Source organism: Trichomonas vaginalis, chromosome II (genome assembly GCF_026262505.1).
Source record: "Trichomonas vaginalis G3 chromosome II, whole genome shotgun sequence".
NCBI lineage: Eukaryota > Parabasalia > Trichomonadida > Trichomonadidae > Trichomonas > Trichomonas vaginalis.
The window spans coordinates 16,491,297-16,512,302 of NC_067204.1; the positions used below are offsets into that span (position 1 = coordinate 16,491,297).

Genomic DNA, 21,006 nt, shown 5'->3' on the forward strand with positions numbered 1-21,006 from the left:
GTCAAGACTTCTTCGTAAAGACTTTGTCCAAAACTTCTTCGTAAAGACTTTGTCATGACTTCTTCTTCGTATATGTTTTGTCAAAACTTCTTCGTAAAGACTTTGTCAAAACTTCTTCGTAAAGACTTTGTCATGACTTCTTCTTCGTATATGTTTTGTCAACTTCTTCTTCGTAAAGACTTTGTCAAGACTTCATCGTAAAGACTTTGTCATGACTTCTTCTTCGTATATGTTTTGTCAAGACTTCTTCTTCGTAAAGACTTTGTCAAGACTTCATCGTAAAGACTTTGTCAAGACTTCTTCTTCGTAAAGACTTTGTCAAAACTTCTTCGTAAAGACTTTGTCATGACTTCTCTTCGTAATATGTTTTGTCAAGACTTCTTCTTCGTAAAGACTTTGTCAAGACTTCTTCTTCGTAAAGACTTTGTCAAGACTTCTTCTTCGTAAAGACTTTGTCAAGACTTCATCGTAAAGACTTTGTCAAGACTTCTTCTTCGTAAAGACTTTGTCAAGACTTCTTCTTCGTAAAGACTTTGTCAAGACTTCATCGTAAGACTTTGTCAAGACTTCTTCGTAAATGTTTTGTCATGACTTCTTCGTAAAGACTTTGTCAAAACTTCTTCGTAAAGACTTGTCATGACTTCTTCTTCGTATATGTTTTGTCAAGACTTCATCGTAAAGACTTTGTCAAGACTTCTTCGTAAAGACTTTGTCAAAACTTCTTCGTAAAGACTTTGTCAAAACTTCTTCGTAAAGACTTTGTCAAAACTTCTTCGTATATGTTTTGTCAAGACTTCTTCGTAAATGTTTTGTCATGATTTCATCGTAAATGTTTTGTCATGACTTCTTCGTATATGTTTTGTCAAAACTTCTTCTTCGTAAAGACTTTGTCAAGACTTCTTCGTAAAGACTTTGTCAAAACTTCTTCGTAAAGACTTTGTCAAAACTTCTTCGTAAAGACTTTGTCAAAACTTCTTCGTATATGTTTTGTCAAGACTTCTTCGTAAATGTTTTGTCATGATTTCATCGTAAATGTTTTGTCATGACTTCTTCGTATATGTTTTGTCAAAACTTCTTCTTCGTATATGTTTTGTCAAGACTTCTTCTTCGTAAAGACTTTGTCATGACTTCTTCTTCGTATATGTTTTGTCAAGACTTCATCGTAAAGACTTTGTCAAAACTTCTTCGTAAAGACTTTGTCAAAACTTCTTCGTAAAGACTTTGTCAAAACTTCTTCGTATATGTTTTGTCAAGACTTCTTCGTAAATGTTTTGTCATGATTTCATCGTAAATGTTTTGTCATGACTTCTTCGTATATGTTTTGTCAAAACTTCTTCTTCGTATATGTTTTGTCAAGACTTCTTCTTCGTAAAGACTTTGTCAAGACTTCTTCGTAAAGACTTTGTCATGACTTCTTCTTCGTATATGTTTTGTCAAGACTTCTTCTTCGTAAAGACTTTGTCAAGACTTCTTCGTATATGTTTTGTCAAGACTTCTTCTTCGTAAAGACTTTGTCAAAACTTCTTCGTAAAGACTTTGTCATGACTTCTTCGTATATGTTTTGTCAAAACTTCTTCGTAAAGACTTTGTCATGACTTCTTCTTCGTAAAGACTTTGTCAAAACTTCTTCGTAAAGACTTTGTCATGACTTCTTCGTATATGTTTTGTCAAAACTTCTTCGTAAAGACTTTGTCAAAACTTCTTCGTAAAGACTTTGTCAAAACTTCTTCGTAAAGACTTTGTCATGACTTCTTCTTCGTATATGTTTTGTCATGACTTCTTCGTATATGTTTTGTCAAAACTTCTTCTTCGTATATGTTTTGTCAAGACTTCTTCTTCGTAAAGACTTTGTCAAAACTTCTTCGTAAAGACTTTGTCATGACTTCTTCTTCGTATATGTTTTGTCAAACTTCTTCGTAAAGACTTTGTCAAAACTTCTTCGTAAAGACTTTGTCATGACTTCTTCTTCGTATATGTTTTGTCAAAACTTCTTCGTAAAGACTTTGTCAAAACTTCTTCGTAAAGACTTTGTCATGACTTCTTCTTCGTATATGTTTTGTCAAGACTTCTTCTTCGTAAAGACTTTGTCAAGACTTCATCGTAAAGACTTTGTCATGACTTCTTCTTCGTATATGTTTGTCAAGACTTCTTCTTCGTAAAGACTTTGTCAAGACTTCATCGTAAAGACTTTGTCAAGACTTCTTCTTCGTAAAGACTTTGTCAAACTTCTTCGTAAAGACTTTGTCATGACTTCTTCTTCGTATATGTTTTGTCAAGACTTCTTCTTCGTAAAGACTTTGTCAAACTTCATCGTAAAGACTTTGTCAAGACTTCTTCTTCGTAAAGACTTTGTCAAGACTTCATCGTAAAGACTTTGTCAAGACTTCTTCTTCGTAAAGACTTTGTCAAGACTTCTTCTTCGTAAAGACTTTGTCAAGACTTCATCGTAAAGACTTTGTCAAGACTTCTTCGTAAATGTTTTTGTCATGACTTCTTCGTAAAGACTTTGTCAAAACTTCTTCGTAAAGACTTTGTCAATGACTTCTTCTTTCGTATATGTTTTGTCAAGACTTCATCGTAAAGACTTTGTCAAGACTTCTTCGTAAAGACTTTTGTCAAAACTTCTTCGTAAAGACTTTGTCAAAACTTCTTTCGTAAAGACTTTGTCAAACTTCTTCGTATAGTTTTGTCAAGACTTCTTCGTAAATGTTTTGTCATGATTTTCATCGTAAATGTTTTGTCATGACTTCTTCGTATATGTTTTGTCAAAACTTCTTCTTCGTATATGTTTTTGTCAAGACTTCTTCTTCGTAAAGACTTTGTCAAAGACTTCTTCGTAAAGACTTTGTCATGACTTCTTCTTCGTATATGTTTTGTCGTAAAGACTTCTGTCTTTCGTAAAGACTTTGTCAAGACTTCTTCGTATATGTTTTTGTCAAGACTTCTTTCTTCGTAAGACTTTGTCAAAACTTCTTCGTAAAGACTTTGTCATGACTTCTTCTTCGTATATGTTTGTCAAACTTCTTCGTAAAGACTTTGTCATGACTTCTTCGTAAGACTTTGTCAAAACTTCTTCGTAAATGTTTTTCATGACTTCTTCGTATATGTTTTGTCAAAACTTCTTCGTAAAGACTTTGTCATGACTTCTTCTTCGTAAAGACTTTGTCAAAACTTCTTCGTAAAGACTTTGTCAAGACTTCTTCTTCGTATATGTTTTGTCAAACTTCTTCGTATATGTTTTGTCAAAACTTCTTCTTCGTAATGTTTTGTCAAGACTTCTTCTTCGTAAAGACTTTGTCAAGACTTCTTCGTATATGTTTTGTCAAAACTTCTTCGTAAAGACTTTGTCATGACTTCTTCTTCGTAAAGACTTTGTCAAAACTTCTTCGTAAAGACTTTGTCATGACTTCTTCTTCGTATATGTTTTGTCATGACTTCTTCGTATATGTTTTGTCAAAACTTCTTCTTCGTATATGTTTTGTCAAGACTTCTTCTTCGTAAAGACTTTGTCATGACTTCTTCTTCATATATGTTTTGTCATGACTTCTTCGTATATGTTTTGTCAAAACTTCTTCGTATATGTTTTGTCAAGACTTCTTCTTCGTAAAGACTTTGTCAAAACTTCTTCGTAAAGACTTTGTCATGACTTCTTCTTCGTATATGTTTTGTCAAGACTTCTTCGTAAAGACTTTGTCAAAACTTCTTCGTAAAGACTTTGTCATGACTTCTTCTTCGTATATGTTTTGTCAAAACTTCTTCGTAAAGACTTTGTCAAACTTCTTCGTAAAGACTTTGTCATGACTTCTTCTTCGTATATGTTTTGTCAAGACTTCTTCTTCGTAAAGACTTTGTCAAGACTTCATCGTAAAGACTTTGTCATGACTTCTTCTTCGTATATGTTTTGTCAAGACTTCTTCTTCGTAAAGACTTTGTCAAGACTTCATCGTAAAGACTTTGTCAAGACTTCTTCTTCGTAAAGACTTTGTCAAAACTTCTTCGTAAAGACTTTGTCATGACTTCTTCTTCGTATATGTTTTGTCAAGACTTCTTCTTCGTAAAGACTTTGTCAAGACTTCTTCTTCGTAAAGACTTTGTCAAGACTTCTTCTTCGTAAAGACTTTGTCAAGACTTCATCGTAAAGACTTTGTCAAGATTCTTCTTCGTAAAGACTTTGTCAAGACTTCTTCTTCGTAAAGACTTTGTCAAGACTTCATCGTAAAGACTTTGTCAAGACTTCTTCGTAATGTTTTGTCATGACTTCTTCGTAAAGACTTTGTCAAAACTTCTTCGTAAAGACTTTGTCATGACTTCTTCTTCGTATATGTTTTGTCAAGACTTCATCGTAAAGACTTTGTCAAGACTTCTTCGTAAAGACTTTGTCAAAACTTTCTTCGTAAAGACTTTGTCAAACTTCTTCGTAAAGACTTTGTCAAAACTTCTTCGTATATGTTTTGTCAAGACTTCTTCGTAAATGTTTTGTCATGATTTCATCGTAAATGTTTTGTCATGACTTCTTCGTATATGTTTTGTCAAAACTTCTTCTTCGTAAAGACTTTGTCAAGACTTCTTCGTAAAGACTTTGTCAAAACTTCTTCGTAAAGACTTTGTCAAAACTTCTTCGTAAAGACTTGTCAAAACTTCTTCGTATATGTTTTGTCAGACTTCTTCGTAAATGTTTTGTCATGATTTCATCGTAAATGTTTTGTCATGACTTCTTCGTATATGTTTTGTCAAAACTTTTCTTCGTATATGTTTTGTCAAGACTTCTTCTTCGTAAAGACTTTGTCATGACTTCTTCTTCGTATATGTTTTGTCAAGACTTCATCGTAAAGACTTTGTCAAAACTTCTTCGTAAAGACTTTGTCAAAACTTCTTCGTAAAGACTTTGTCAAAACTTCTTCGTATATGTTTTGTCAAGACTTCTTCGTAAATGTTTTGTCATGATTTCATCGTAAATGTTTTGTCATGACTTCTTCGTATATGTTTTGTCAAAACTTCTTCTTCGTATATGTTTTGTCAAGACTTCTTCTTCGTAAAGACTTTGTCAAGACTTCTTCGTAAAGACTTTGTCATGACTTCTTCTTCGTATATGTTTTGTCAAGACTTCTTCTTCGTAAAGACTTTGTCAAGACTTCTTCGTATATGTTTTGTCAAGACTTCTTCTTCGTAAAGACTTTGTCAAACTTCTTCGTAAAGACTTTGTCATGACTTCTTCGTATATGTTTGTCAAAACTTCTTCGTAAAGACTTTGTCATGACTTCTTCTTCGTAAAGACTTTGTCAAAACTTCTTCGTAAAGACTTTGTCATGACTTCTTCGTATATGTTTTGTCAAAACTTCTTCGTAAAGACTTTGTCAAAACTTCTTCGTAAAGACTTTGTCAAACTTCTTCGTAAAGACTTTGTCATGACTTCTTCTTCGTATATGTTTTGTCATGACTTCTTCGTATATGTTTTGTCAAAACTTCTTCTTCGTATATGTTTTGTCAAGACTTCTTCTTCGTAAAGACTTTGTCAAAACTTCTTCGTAAAGACTTTGTCATGACTTCTTCTTCGTATATGTTTTGTCAAAACTTCTTCGTAAAGACTTTGTCAAAACTTCTTCGTAAAGACTTTGTCATGACTTCTTCTTCGTATATGTTTTGTCAAAACTTCTTCGTAAAGACTTTGTCAAAACTTCTTCGTAAAGACTTTGTCATGACTTCTTCTTCGTATATGTTTTGTCAAGACTTCTTCTTCGTAAAGACTTTGTCAAGACTTCATCGTAAAGACTTTGTCATGACTTCTTCTTCGTATATGTTTTGTCAAGACTTCTTCTTCGTAAAGACTTTGTCAAGACTTCATCGTAAAGACTTTGTCAAGACTTCTTCTTCGTAAAGACTTTGTCAAAACTTCTTCGTAAAGACTTTGTCATGACTTCTTCTTCGTATATGTTTTGTCAAGACTTCTTCTTCGTAAAGACTTTGTCAAGACTTCATCGTAAAGACTTTGTCAAGACTTCTTCTTCGTAAAGACTTTGTCAAGACTTCATCGTAAAGACTTTGTCAAGACTTCTTCTTCGTAAAGACTTTGTCAAGACTTCTTCTTCGTAAAGACTTTGTCAAGACTTCATCGTAAAGACTTTGTCAAGACTTCTTCGTAAATGTTTTGTCATGACTTCTTCGTAAAGACTTTGTCAAAACTTCTTCGTAAAGACTTTGTCATGACTTCTTCTTCGTATATGTTTTGTCAAGACTTCATCGTAAAGACTTTGTCAAGACTTCTTCGTAAAGACTTTGTCAAAACTTCTTCGTAAAGACTTTGTCAAAACTTCTTCGTAAAGACTTTGTCAAAACTTCTTCGTATATGTTTTGTCAAGACTTCTTCGTAAATGTTTTGTCATGATTTCATCGTAAATGTTTTGTCATGACTTCTTCGTATATGTTTTGTCAAAACTTCTTCTTCGTATATGTTTTGTCAAGACTTCTTCTTCGTAAAGACTTTGTCAAGACTTCTTCGTAAAGACTTTGTCATGACTTCTTCTTCGTATATGTTTTGTCAAGACTTCTTCTTCGTAAAGACTTTGTCAAGACTTCTTCGTATATGTTTTGTCAAGACTTCTTCTTCGTAAAGACTTTGTCAAAACTTCTTCGTAAAGACTTTGTCATGACTTCTTCTTCGTATATGTTTTGTCAAGACTTCTTCGTAAAGACTTTGTCAAGACTTCATCGTAAAGACTTTGTCAAAACTTCTTCGTAAATGTTTTTTCATGACTTCTTCGTATATGTTTTGTCAAAACTTCTTCGTAAAGACTTTGTCATGACTTCTTCTTCGTAAAGACTTTGTCAAAACTTCTTCGTAAAGACTTTGTCATGACTTCTTCTTCGTATATGTTTTGTCATGACTTCTTCGTATATGTTTTGTCAAAACTTCTTCTTCGTATATGTTTTGTCAAGACTTCTTCTTCGTAAAGACTTTGTCAAAACTTCTTCGTAAAGACTTTGTCAAAACTTCTTCGTCAATGTTTTGTCAAGACTTCTTCGTACATGTTTTGTCATGATTTCATCGTATATGTTTTGTCAAGACTTCTTCGTCAATGTTTTGTCAAGACTTCTTCGTATATGTTTTGTCAAGACTTCTTCGTACATGTTTTGTCAAGACTTCTTCGTCAATGTTTTGTCAAGACTTCTTCGTACATGTTTTGTCAAAACTTCTTCGTAAAGACTTTGTCATGACTTCTTCTTCGTATATGTTTTGTCAAGACTTCTTCGTACATGTTTTGTCATGATTTCATCGTACATGTTTTGTCATGATTTCATCGACATGTTTTGGTCATGATTTCATCGTAAATGTTTTGTCAAGACTTCTTCGTAAATGTTTTGTCAAGACTTCTTCGTACATGTTTTGTCAAGATCGTTTGTCAAGACTTCTTCGTACATGTTTGTACAGTTCAAATCGTACATGTTTTGTCATGATTTCATCGTACATGTTTTGTCATGATTTCATCGTAAATGTTTTGTCAAGACTTCTTCGTAAATGTTTTGTCAAGACTTCTTCGTACATGTTTTGTCAAGACTTCTTCGTCAATGTTTTGTCAAGACTTCTTCGTAAAGACTTTGTCATGACTTCTTCTTCGTATATGTTTTGTCAAGACTTCTTCGTAAATGTTTTGTCATGATTTCATCGTAAATGTTTTGTCAAGACTTCTTCGTAAATGTTTTGTCAAGACTTCTTCGTACATGTTTTGTCATGATTTCATCGTACATGTTTTGTCATGATTTCATCGTACATGTTTTGTCATGATTTCATCGTAAATGTTTTGTCAAGACTTCTTCGTAAATGTTTTGTCAAGACTTCTTCGTACATGTTTTGTCAAGACTTCTTCGTCAATGTTTTGTCAAGACTTCTTCGTACATGTTTTGTCATGATTTCATCGTACATGTTTTGTCATGATTTCATCGTACATGTTTTGTCATGATTTCATCGTAAATGTTTTGTCAAGACTTCTTCGTAAATGTTTTGTCAAGACTTCTTCGTACATGTTTTGTCAAGACTTCTTCGTCAATGTTTTGTCAAGACTTCTTCGTAAAGACTTTGTCAAAACTTCTTCGTAAAGACTTTGTCATGACTTCTTCTTCGTATATGTTTTGTCAAGACTTCTTCGTATATGTTTTGTCAAGACTTCTTCGTATATGTTTTGTCAAAACTTCTTCGTAAAGACTTTGTCATGACTTCTTCTTCGTATATGTTTTGTCAAGACTTCTTCGTATATGTTTTGTCATGACTTCTTCGTATATGTTTTGTCAAAACTTCTTCTTCGTATATGTTTTGTCAAGACTTCTTCTTCGTAAAGACTTTGTCAAGACTTCATCGTAAAGACTTTGTCAAAACTTCTTCGTAAAGACTTTGTCAAAACTTCTTCGTAAAGACTTTGTCAAAACTTCTTCGTAAAGACTTTGTCAAAACTTCTTCGTAAAGACTTTGTCAAAACTTCTTCGTAAAGACTTTGTCAAAACTTCTTCGTAAATGTTTTGTCATGACTTCTTCTTCGTCAATGTTTTGTCATGATTTCATCGTATATGTTTTGTCATGACTTCTTCGTCAATGTTTTGTCAAGACTTCTTCGTATATGTTTTGTCATGATTTCATCGTAAATGTTTTGTCAAGACTTCTTCGTCAATGTTTTGTCAAGACTTCTTCGTATATGTTTTGTCAAGACTTCTTCGTATATGTTTTGTCAAGACTTCTTCGTACATGTTTTGTCAAGACTTCTTCGTATATGTTTTGTCAAGACTTCTTCGTACATGTTTTGTCAAGACTTCTTCGTACATGTTTTGTCAAGACTTCTTCGTACATGTTTTGTCAAGACTTCTTCGTACATGTTTTGTCAAGACTTCTTCGTACATGTTTTGTCATGATTTCATCGTACATGTTTTGTCATGATTTCTTCGTAAATGTTTTGTCAAGACTTCTTCGTCAATGTTTTGTCATGTATGTCCTCTAACCATCTCATAACGGTTTCCAAACCACTTTTATCGGATGTAAAGTAAAAGCATGGACAGTTATGTAAAACGTCTAAAGTTTCTAAAGAGTCTCTCAAAGTTCAGTCTACTTGGTATTGAAAATCCCATGTGTTATAGAACGGCGGGTCCACTATAAAGAAAATATTTTCCTTGTCTTTATATTTTTCATACAACTCTGTCCAATGACATCTCACAAACTCTATACCCTCAATATATTTTTCTATGTTCTCTTTAGGTCAGGTAAGTGGGGCCTCCAGGCGCGTTGCGCCCTCTAGCCCTGAAGATGTTTAGTATAACTTTGTCCGGACAAGTAAGGGTCTATCGTCGCTACAGGAAAAGTTACAGGCGTTCCAAGGAAGTATACTTTGAGAAGCCTTCTTCTGGGTCGAAAACATTATATAATGTTTCGCTTTTCACAAATTATATATGTTTTCATGTTTTGTCACTTTTCTGTCACTTTTCAGGAAAAAACATTATATAATGTTTCGCTTTTCACAAATTATATATGTTTTCATGTTTTGTCACTTTTCTGTCACTTTTCAGGAAAAAACATTATATAATGTTTCGCTTTTCACAAATTATATATGTTTTCATGTTTTGTCACTTTTCTGTCACTTTTCAGGAAAAAACATTTTTATTATATATAAATGAATTTTACAAAACAGCCGTTACAAATCTACAAATGTTAGACCATTCGGTAGTTTCTTAAGTTCTCTCAATAGAATATCTTTACATCTACAAATGTTAGACCATTCGGTAGTTTCTTAAGTTCTCTCAATAGAATATCTTTACATCTACAAATGTTAGACCATTCGGTAGTTTCTTAAGTTCTCTCAATAGAATATCTTTACATCTACTCTTATTTCCAAAGAAGGGTAACGGCTGTTTTGTAAAATTCATTTATATATAATAAAAATGTTTTTTCCTGAAAAGTGACAGAAAAGTGACAAAACATGAAAACATATATAATTTGTGAAAAGCGAAACATTATATAATGTTTTTTCCTGAAAAGTGACAGAAAAGTGACAAAACATGAAAACATATATAATTTGTGAAAAGCGAAACATTATATAATGTTTTTTCCTGAAAAGTGACAGAAAAGTGACAAAACATGAAAACATATATAATTTGTGAAAAGCGAAACATTATATAATGTTTTCGACCCAGAAGAAGGCTTCTCAAAGTATACTTCCTTGGAACGCCTGTAACTTTTCCTGTAGCGACGATAGACCCTTACTTGTCCGGACAAAGTTATACTAAACATCTTCAGGGCTAGAGGGCGCAACGCGCCTGGAGGCCCCACTTACCTGACCTTATTAAATAATAGTTGTTTATAAATTATATTATATTATCATTTAATATTATTTTGATAATGAAGATTTTATTTTGCAATAATATAAACGAAATTTTTTACCTTATGAACTTTTGATGGAAATATGCAAATTTAAAATAATAAAGAAAGCCGCGAGCGAAGCGATCGGCTTAGTTCGAAGATTTTGATTCAAATCTTTGCTGATCTGTAATTCGCGGAAGCCGCGAGCGAATCGAGCGGCTTAGGTCTAAGATTTTGATTCAAATCTTTGCTTATATTCCTTAAATTCTTTATGAAACTCGCAACAGTTCCATAAAAAATTTTAAATTCTAAACTGTCGAAATTACCGATCGGTAATCACACCCTTCACAGGCGTGTCACTTTTTACAAGTGTGTCGCTTTTAGCTAAAATTACCCCTACTCCAATTGAGAATATCCCATAATTCTTTTATTTCAGAACGCATTTACGCATAGAAAGATAGCCGATTATCAAATCTAATAACTCTAGACAATTCTGCTGTATCTATCCAGAAATTATATGTTTTTATCGATATTGCAGAAGATTGAAGGATTATTTATTGGAGGTGCGTTTTTAAGTCAGGAATTCAAATATCTTATTGATATATATTCATTATTTTTGTTTACACGTTCTGAGGTAATCGATTATTCATAACTTGATTATAGCCATCATAAATTAAATAACTATAATACACATCGATTTTTCTATTCGCGAATGTGTAAATAAATGCAAATTACAACGTTCAACTTTGAGATTTTGTGGTAAAGTATTAAATTACTTTGAAATATATATTATTTTCCTATCAAACCTTTAATAAATTTCGGAGCCAATTTTCAGAATGGATTTTGCTGAAATTTTATCAAATGCTTCATCTGGAAATTCGGAAATCTCTTCTCAATCATTTCAACTCCTCAAGAAATTCGCAGAAGAAAACACAGACGAGTATACATTGCAATTATTTTCAATATTTCAGAATCATAACGAAGATTATCACCTTTGCTGCAATGGTTTATCACTAATATGTTATAACAGCATAAGTTTTGATATGTTCGTACAGAATTATCAATTAATTTTACAATTTCTTCGTTCTTCAGATGTAACTTTAAATAATCTTGCCATTCCACCATTATCTGCTCTATTACGAATGATTTTATACAATGGAAACCCTAATTCCAGTGAAATTATTAACACTTTCATTGAAGGTCTGCAAGATCCAGATGAAAATTACGCTTGTAATTGCGTGGCAGTTATTTGTCAATCGTATAACGGTTTTCAACAATATGCTGAAATGCTTTTCACTCCATTATTCGAATCTCTAAGTCAACAGCGTCCGATTTTACAAAAGAAAATTCTTGAAAATCTTTCTCAAATTGATGCGGAAGATCTCAACATAATCAAACAATTTCCTAATTATATACAAGGAATTACATCATTCTTTAACGATGATAGCTTAATAGGGCCATCATTTGTTTTCCTGAGCTCAGTTTTTTCGAAGAAATCTTCATTTTTAACTCAAGAAATATCTCAAAAAATTTTGGAAATCGATATCCAAAAAATACAAAATTCTGATGATGTTTTAAAGCTTGAGTTCATAGAATTATGGTCCAGTATTGCTATGGCCGAGAAAAATGCAGGTGAAGGAGAAATGATTCCTCAAATGTCTTCGATTTTTTGTAATGAAATTGTCACTTTTTTACTCTTAAATTTTTCAAATCGTCGTGACGTTGAGGAAGGGGAAATTAACACATTTGATATTGCCGATGCATCAAAGAAATGTTTAATAATGATTTGTGAGAATTGTGTTCAACAATCAATACCTTTGCTTTTGAGTTTTATTTCAGAAAATATAAATGAAAATGCTGACTCAACAATGAATGTTTTGCATGTTTTCTTGAAGTTGAAAGACGACGAAAGAGTAGAAGAAATATTTGATAACATTATTGAATGGATACTATCATCCTTCCAGCATCAAAACAAGTTTGCAAGACTTGCTGGATTGAAATGTTTAACAACTTTATCTTTGAAGTTCACTTTTGTCACTTTTGAAATGATTTCATCTTTAGTTGAAAATGTCATTAATTTATGGCAGGATGATGACGAAAATGTAGCCCAAGAAGCGTATAAATGCTGCTCTTATATATACTCAAAAGCTCCTTGGTTCGTAATTGTTGATCAATCTCAATCTTTCATTGATCTTTTACAATATATTTCTGTTTCGAGATTGAATTTTTATTTCCAATTTTTGTCTTCTTTCTTTTCGCAATGCGATGACATGGATGATATGAATAGGATATTGGAGATATTAGTTACATTATGTAGTGAAGCATTGTCTCAAAATGAATGGCCAAACCAGGTTTTCGACGCCATTTTTGGTTGTTTGTACAAATTATGTTCTTCAAAAAGTAACAAAAGATTTAGTGAAGAATTAATTTCATCAATTTTCGATATATCACTAGTTGCTTATAGTGAGAAGAGTGTTGATGATGCTCTGCTACTCCCAAGCTTCCTTGCTTCAGCTGAACCTGTTTTATTTGCCGAAAACAACAGACACATCAGATTAATTCATTTTATTTTTGAGACATTTGATAAAAATGTCTCTACATATGCATTATCTGCATTATCTAATATGATATTGACTTATGATGACTTAATTGCAGATTGCAATGAAGAATTACAAAAAATAATTTCAATTGTATTCGATTCTATAAGTTATTTGAACTTCGAACAAAAAATCGAGTATTTGAAATACTCAATACCTATTATGACCATATTGGTAGATAATAATCTGCCAATTTCTCAACAAATTTCAGAATTCGTTTTTAGTTCTTTAGATGAAGCGGCTACACAGTATTGTTTATGCGATGTAGATGAAGAAACAATATTTGCAGCAAATATTCAGTATCTAACTAAGTTTGCAGTTCATACTTTCCAAATTAATAATTATTGCAATGAGTTATTTTCTTCAATGGCATTATCTGTAACAAAATTGTATTCTAGAAATCATTGCTGTCCAAATGAGCTTATTAGCGAGATGAAGTTCATGGCAGAACTCATAATGAAGACTCTTGATTTATCAGAAATTGATGATGAACATGCTAACTTCCTTGAAATAACAAGTGAATTTACTGATACTCATGATATATAAAATGTTTGTTTTTTCTTTCTTTCATTTTTAAGGGTGCCGGAAAGTGAGGTGACGCGATTTCGAGTATTGCTCATAACTTCATTTGTAGTAAAGATATTAATGATATTGAAACATATATTAATAGGGTATATACTAAGGTTTTTATTTCTATGATATGGATGTCTTGGATACTTCCTGCATGAAGAAAAAGGCTTCGCAATTTTCGAACTTGCGGACCTATCTAGTCCCTGGTTTTTCCATGGCAAGGGCTGACACTCCAGAAATGATATCTAGGTACATGATACTAGATATTTTACAGAAAACATTTGGCACTTGTTAAAAAGTGTCGAGTGCAATTAGGTAACTTCAAAACTAAGACCGATTACACTACCATCTCACTGGATTCTGCTAATTACTATTGGAGAACAAATCTGATTGTAGCGATTTCCAGCCGAAACGCCCTCATTCAAAATTTAATTAGATTTGTATCTAGTCCCCCAGTATTGTGTTCAAGCCAGTGAAACACATTAAATACAAAATTTCAATAGTTATACTAAAAGTTTTACAGAACAAATTTTATTTTCCATTTTCATATCTTGAGATAAATGCACTTTTTCCCTTTCAGATTTTAAAAATTTTCAATGATTTTGTATGTTTTTGATAACCTTATATTCATAATCATCAATTTTACTTAGTTTAAATATGATATTATGATACATCATCACTTAAGGTTTATATACATATAAGTAAATCAAAATAAAAATGATTTTATGGGCTTGAAAAGTGATGTTTTTATATTAGCTTTCACTTCACTTTCCGGCACCCTTAAGGAAATTGAATTATAAAAATTATTCCGGTTTGAGTGAGATTCCTCACAAATTTATCGGCTGATCAAAAAAATTGTTGAATAGCAATAGTTGTCATTATTATGAATACTCTTCAAAATGGAAATGAGATTCCTTAAGGGTATAGTCCACTAAAAATTTTTAAGTTTTGACAATGAAAATAAGCTCTGTGACCATGTAAATATATATCTATGCAAAACGAGAGGTTATGCCATAATTTTTTTTAGTTATCAAATTTTCCTTTTTTTGAGAGAAGTCTCTCAATAATTTGAGAAGAATCTTTGATATAAAGAGATACACATTTGTAGAACGAAGTAAGTGTTTTCCAAACATTTTATATGTTCATCCTGTATAACAATATAAAGCTGCATAGTGCCATCTTGTGCGTTTGCTATTTTATGTACTTTTCATTGAGATAATCCCTCTTCTCGGGTGATTTTAACAGTCAACTCAATTTTAAAATAAAGATTTCATCAAAATGATTTCGAAATTCGGATATTGATTATATAAATAGCACTGTTAACATATTTTGGATGAGTAAAAAATACCTTGTTTTGTATGCATTTAGTACACCTTTATTTTTGATTAAAACTATAAAATTTTTATTCCTTATATAATAAATAGTATATGTTACATAAACATGAAATTCAATAGCATTCAATTTTGGATTTTTTAGATTTGGTAAATTTTAGAAGAAATAAAATCAGCAATCAAAATAAAGAAACTTTTTTTGTATCTTCTATGATTACCTTTTGGTACTAAATTTTGCATTAATAAGTAAATTATCTGTATTATTCTGTGAGCACAAGCCCTCAGTTATGCTGGTAGTGAATGATGAATCGTCATTTTGCGAAGAGAACGCGATTATTAAGGTAATTTTGAGAATTGTCTTGAATTATTTAAAATTAAAGTTAATTGAATAGGTAGGATAACTAGCCTTTGCTAAATTTGTATAATTTGACCTTATTCTAGTTGGATCTGAGAATATTTTGCTGAAATAATAAATTATATCGCCGATTTATGAAAATTTCTCTGATGGGACCGACTCGCTGAAACGTATTAGTGTTAATGGTAACTTGTCTGAATTTTCAAATTTTTTTCGAAATCCAAAAAATCACAAACAAAAGCATCAAAATTAGATTTGCATTTAAGGTTTTCATTTTTTTTGGAAAATAAAAATATTTTTCCCCAATAAAGTTTATTTTTACTTTTGAGAGGAATAGAAACGTTATTTTGGAATTTTGAAACGACAGAAATGTTCCATTTTTAATGTAGATTCTAAAATGGGGTCAAATTTTTGATTGAACCGTTATCCATTGAAAAACCTCGATTTTAAAATGTTATTCCAAAATATTCATCTAATGATATAGTATATATTTATTAATTATTACTTTTTATTCAATTTTCACTTTTGGCGGGATTTCATTTTTTTGTTGTTGTATGGGCCATATTGTTCACCCAAAACGGAAAACAAAGGCAATGCATAACATTTTACTCCACGAACGTCGTCGACTCTCAGCGCGACAGATGCTTGGTGCTTGCATAATGACCGGAATGCCATATACAAAAGGTGCTCGCTTTCTTTCTCTTTGTGGAACTAAGCCCCCTGTGAAGAGTGGTGTCATGAGACAACAGAGATTTTGTGACGATAAGATTAGAAGACTTAAAAGTATTTCCCTAATGCTGTCGAGAAAGTCCTTCAGTGGTTACTTATCCATTGATGCAAGATGGACGCACAGGCGAAACTCGCCAAGTTGTACAGTATCTGCGCTCGATGCTGTCACAAAAAGAGTTCTTGCATGCGTGAACATCAACCATATTGGTGGAAACAGACAGCATGCTCAGTATTCCGGAGCTTCCAACAATATGGAAAGTGCTGGAACTCGAATCATCTTGAAGCAATTAAAGAAATACAATATCTTGAAAGATGTTAAAGAGATTATTAAAGACCGAGATAACAAAAGTGTCTCTGTCTTTAAAGAATTTGGCGTCTCTCATCTTGAAAAATTCGATCCAGGTCATGTATCAAAAAATATCTCAAAAGATTTTACAAAGTTCTCAGCTTCTCATAAGACAGTTGAAGTTTTCAACGACAAGACTCAGAAGATTGAAAAAATAGAGAGACCTTTCTGGGGTCTGAATGCAAGCCTAAGTATGTGGCTTTGGTCATGTTTTGCCGAAGAAAATATTGACAAACGTACGAAAATGTGGGAGAATTGTGTCTACCATTACGTAGGCAATCATTCTTTTTGCGAACCGCACAATTACAAATGCTTTGAATGGCAAAAAGGTGTCAATTCGATCCAACTTCAATTCATGCTCTATGACTGGGTTCACAAATGGACACCCATAGTTTCCAAAGTTTCTTCCATTGGATCTACCTGCATGAATGAAGCGTTTAACTCCAAAATTGCATGCTATTTGGACAAATCAAGAGCCTGGAAGAACATTAACATTAGAGTTAACGTTGCAATCTTAGAATGGAATGATCCAGAGCATTTTCTCGGAGATATACAAAAAGCATTACATCTTTCCCAGTTAGTATGGGTTAGTTGGGTACTGAGGCACTGCGCGCCTCCATACACCACTTAGCGGTTTTGACACTTTACGAAACCGTTAACGTATATTTTACAACACAAACGACAACACTAACTTAACCTTAAATATTTACAAAGCCGCCAACCACTTCACCCCACTAACGAACTCACTAATGTAAAAATAAACGAGCTCACTAATGTAAAAATAAACGTTCTCACTATCGTTCTCACTAACGACTTCACTAATGTTCTCATAAATTTTCCTCAATATCTTCATCATCAGTGTTAACCCTATTGTAGTCATACTTGAAGCCATAAACTTTCTCTAACTTCTTAACGTACAATTTACATAACTTACCTTCGTCATCGTATGGTTTAATGATATAACTATTTCTATCTTTATACACAGTCAATGAAAAGTCAACTGGTCTCGGATGTATTTGAAAGAACATGTTATGCTCAGGAAGGAAGAATAAATGTTTAAATGTATGTTTGTTATACTGTGGAATTCGAATGAGTTGCTTTTGTTCTGTCATTTACATCCAAATAAAAATTTTCAGTAAAAATAAAAAATAAACTTAAAAATTAATGATATCACCACCCTCACACGTATGAAAACATAGCACAAAAATAATGTTTATGTTAGAATGTTAGATCTAACACGTTTTCTAACCTCATTTCTAACCTGTTGAATTCATTGCTTTATAACTCTCTTCTTTTCTCCAACTCTTCTAACTTCTTCTTAAGTTCAGCAATGTTGTCCTCATGAAGTTTAATCTTTCTCAAAATTCCTTCTTTATCTAATGGTTGCTTTATCTTTCTAAACTGAACTCTACCATCCTTCATAGTATGAATGTAAAAACCTTCTGGAATAGTTCCTGATTTAATGTATTCTACCAAAAACTTTTGTTTCATTGCTTCAGTGACTTTAGTCGTCATTTCAATCAAAGGTGAAGCTAGCACAGCGATAATGGATTTCATGACTTTTTAGTATTTCATGCAATCTTAACAGATAGCCTTACAAGTACTTCCAGTGTCCCTAGCTGTCCCTCCTTTTTATATAACTCCATGACATTTATAATCTCGCGAAACTTAACAGGTAGCATAACAGATTAAAATCAGATGAGGTTTTGAACCAAAATTTCTAAGCAACGTTGTCAAGGATTTTGAGGAACTAGGGACAGAGACCATGGCAAAGTCCAAGATTTAATTTATCTTCATCTGTTTCATCAGCTATCTCATTCTTTGTTGCAATGGCTTCTTCACGAACGACATTGTGAACTATTTCAACACTGTTCTCATGTATGACCTCCTCACTGTTCTCATGAACTATTTCAACACTGTTCTCATGTATGACCTCCTCACTGTTCTCATGAACTATTTCATTATTGCATGTATGACCTCCTCACTGTTCTCATGAACTATTTCATTATTGCATGTATGACCTCCTCACTGTTCTCATGAACTATTTCATTATTGCATGTATGACCTCCTCACTGTTCTCATGAACTATTTCATCATTGCATTCATGTATGACCTCCTCACTGTTCTCATGAACTATTTCATCATTGCATTCATGTATGACCTCCTCACTGTTCTCATGAACTATTTCAACACTGTTCTCATGAACGACCTCCTTACTGTCTTTCATAAGCGTTTCAAAGTCTCCTTTACTCATTACTTCAATCTCATGCTGTTCACAGTAGTACTTAAACTCACTGTATATGTCTTTGTTGTATGTTATATTGCTTCCCATGTACTCCATGAATTTTTCAAGCACTTCCTCATAATTCACTGTTTCTTTCTTTCCACGACCTTCTAATATCATACTTGCTTCGTAAATATAACTTCTTGCAGAACCGTCTCGCTTTCTACTTCTCTTCACAAATTCTCTCATCTTGCCACCAAATACATTTGAACTACATGCAAAGAATTCATTCTCCTTCGCAAATTCTTTATATCTTCTGTAGCACTCTGTACAATTCCATCCGGATACAAACTTTTCATAGAACTCCTCGTAAAACATTTGGTAAGGTGTTTTGTTCATTTCGATGAGTTCGTTGATGAAATATCTGACGAAGCTGTTGAAATAACAGATTATGGTAAGCATTCGTTTGAGTTCTACTACTATGTTGAGAATGAGGACGCATTCTATTATTATACAGGTCCTAACTATCGAAAACTTCATATAAACTTTACAAAAACAGGCGCTGCTTATGTTTGTATGATAGATACAGAAAACAAGAGTGTAATCTTATTCATAAACAAATTCAAACGCTTGTACGGGTTCATGTAGGACAAACATTATTTTTCAACACTAACGCCAACACGTAGGACAAACATTCATGACTAACATTACTGTATAACATAAATGATTTGTCATGATTTAATCGTAATGAGCGTATATGTTTTGTCATGATTTCTTCGTATATGTTTTGTCAAGACTTCTTCGTACATGTTTTGTCTTGACTTCTTCATCGTAATGAACGTATATGCTTTGTCAAACATGAACGTAAATGATTTGTCGAAACTTCTTCATCGTAATGAGTGTAAATGTTTTGTCATGATGCAAAAATAATGAGTTCATTTACTCACAATATTTTTGTACAAAATGTAAAGTATGGCGGTTTGAAACCGTCGGGAACCTTCACTTTTTTGACGAAGTGCAAATCTTCACTTCGTGTCAAAACTTCATCGTATATGTTTTGTCAAACATAAACGTATATGTTTTGTCATGATTTCTTCGTATATGTTTTGTCAAAACTTCTTCGTATATGCTTTGTCAAGACTTCATCGTAATGAGTGTAAATGATTTCATATAATTGCTTACCTCGGAAAACCGAGGGAAGAGATTCCATATGAAAATCGCAAGAATTTGGCTCCTGGTTTGAAATATTATTATGTTCATAGACTTTTAGTAAATGCTTTGTCAAAACTTCATCGTAAATGCTTTGTCAAAACTTCATCGTATATGTTTTGTCATGATTTCATCGAAACTAAACGTATATGTTTTGTCGTGATTTCATCGTATATGTTTTGTCATGATTTCATCGTAATGAGTGTAAATGGCCCAAAAATAATGTTTACGTTAATGGTTTTAGGTGTCACCATGTCACCATATCACCAGGTTATTTAACTTCTCTGAAAAAATGAGACAACATGACATTTAGACAACATCACAGGAGGAAGGCAGTTATGAATTATTTTTGAAGAACTGAAGGTGTCACCATGTCACCATGTCACCAGGTTATTTAACTTCTCTGAAAAAATGAGACAACATGACATTTAGACAACATCACAGGAGGAAGGCAGTTATGAATTATTTTTGAAGAACTGAAGGTGTCACCATGTCACCATGTGCTACCAGGTTATTTAACTTCTCTGAAAAAATGAGACAACATGACATTTAGACAACATCACAGGAGGAAGGCAGTTATGAATTATTTTTGAAGAACTGAAGGTGTCACCATGTCACCATGTCACCAGGTTATTTAACTTCTCTGAAAAAATGAGACAACATGACATTTAGACAACATCACAGGAGGAAGGCAGTTATGAATTATTTTTGAAGAACTGAAGGTGTCACCATGTCACCATGTGCTACCAGGTTATTTAACTTCTCTGAAAAAATGAGACAACATGACATTTAGACAACATCACAGGAGGAAGGCAGTTATGAATTATTTTTGAAGAACTGAAGGTGTCACCATGTCACCATGTCACCAGGTTATTTAACTTCCCTGAAAAAGTGTGACAACATGACATTTTGACAACACAGCAGGAAATAAATGTTTACGTAAATGTTTTGTCATGATTTCTTCATCGTAATGAGCGTAAATGTTTTGTCAAGACTTCTTCATCGTAATGAGCGTATATGCTTTGTCAAGACTTCTTCGTCGGAATGAGCGTAAATGTTTTGTCAAGACTTCTTCATCGTAATGAGTGTAAATGATCCAAAAATAATGTTTATGTTAGAATGTTAGATCTAACACCTTTTCTAACATGTTTTCTCACCTCATGAATTTTCATGATTTCTTCATCGTATATGCTTTGTCAAACATGAACGTAAATGTTTTGTCATGATTTCTTCATCGGAATGAGTGTAAATGTTTTGTCATGATTTCTTCATCGGAATGAGCGTAAATGTTTTGTCAAGACTTCTTCATCGT

The 21,006-nt window shown here is 32.7% G+C and overlaps 3 protein-coding genes across 3 annotated transcripts, besides 5 other annotated features; 1 reads left to right on the plus strand and 2 right to left on the minus strand.

Annotated features, from left to right (window-relative positions):
• Positions 1-8,969: part of a mobile genetic element that runs on past the window's edge.
• Positions 8,970-10,310: 1,341 nt separating this feature from the next.
• Positions 10,311-10,735: a mobile genetic element.
• Positions 10,736-11,169: 434 nt separating this feature from the next.
• TVAGG3_0556110 (armadillo (ARM) repeat-containing protein family) lies at positions 11,170-13,476 on the plus strand (the record flags this gene model as incomplete). The annotated part of the gene is made up of 1 exon (XM_001301246.1): positions 11,170-13,476. One exon carries the CDS (start codon positions 11,170-11,172, stop codon positions 13,474-13,476), a length of 2,307 nt encoding a protein of 768 aa, XP_001301247.1.
• Positions 13,477-13,508: 32 nt separating this feature from the next.
• Positions 13,509-14,280: a mobile genetic element.
• Positions 14,281-14,419: 139 nt separating this feature from the next.
• Positions 14,420-16,836: a mobile genetic element.
• Positions 16,837-17,539: 703 nt separating this feature from the next.
• On the minus strand, positions 17,540-17,818 carry TVAGG3_0556140 (uncharacterized protein; the record flags this gene model as incomplete). The annotated part of the gene is made up of 1 exon (XM_001293307.1): positions 17,540-17,818. The coding sequence occupies one exon, from the start codon at positions 17,816-17,818 to the stop codon at positions 17,540-17,542; it is 279 nt and encodes a 92-aa protein (XP_001293308.1).
• A 484-nt stretch (positions 17,819-18,302) lies between these two features.
• TVAGG3_0556150 (uncharacterized protein) lies at positions 18,303-18,863 on the minus strand (the record flags this gene model as incomplete). The annotated part of the gene is made up of 1 exon (XM_051238343.1): positions 18,303-18,863. The coding sequence occupies one exon, from the start codon at positions 18,861-18,863 to the stop codon at positions 18,303-18,305; it is 561 nt and encodes a 186-aa protein (XP_051096167.1).
• Positions 18,864-19,694: 831 nt separating this feature from the next.
• Positions 19,695-19,769: a mobile genetic element.
• Positions 19,770-21,006: the final 1,237 nt, after the last annotated feature.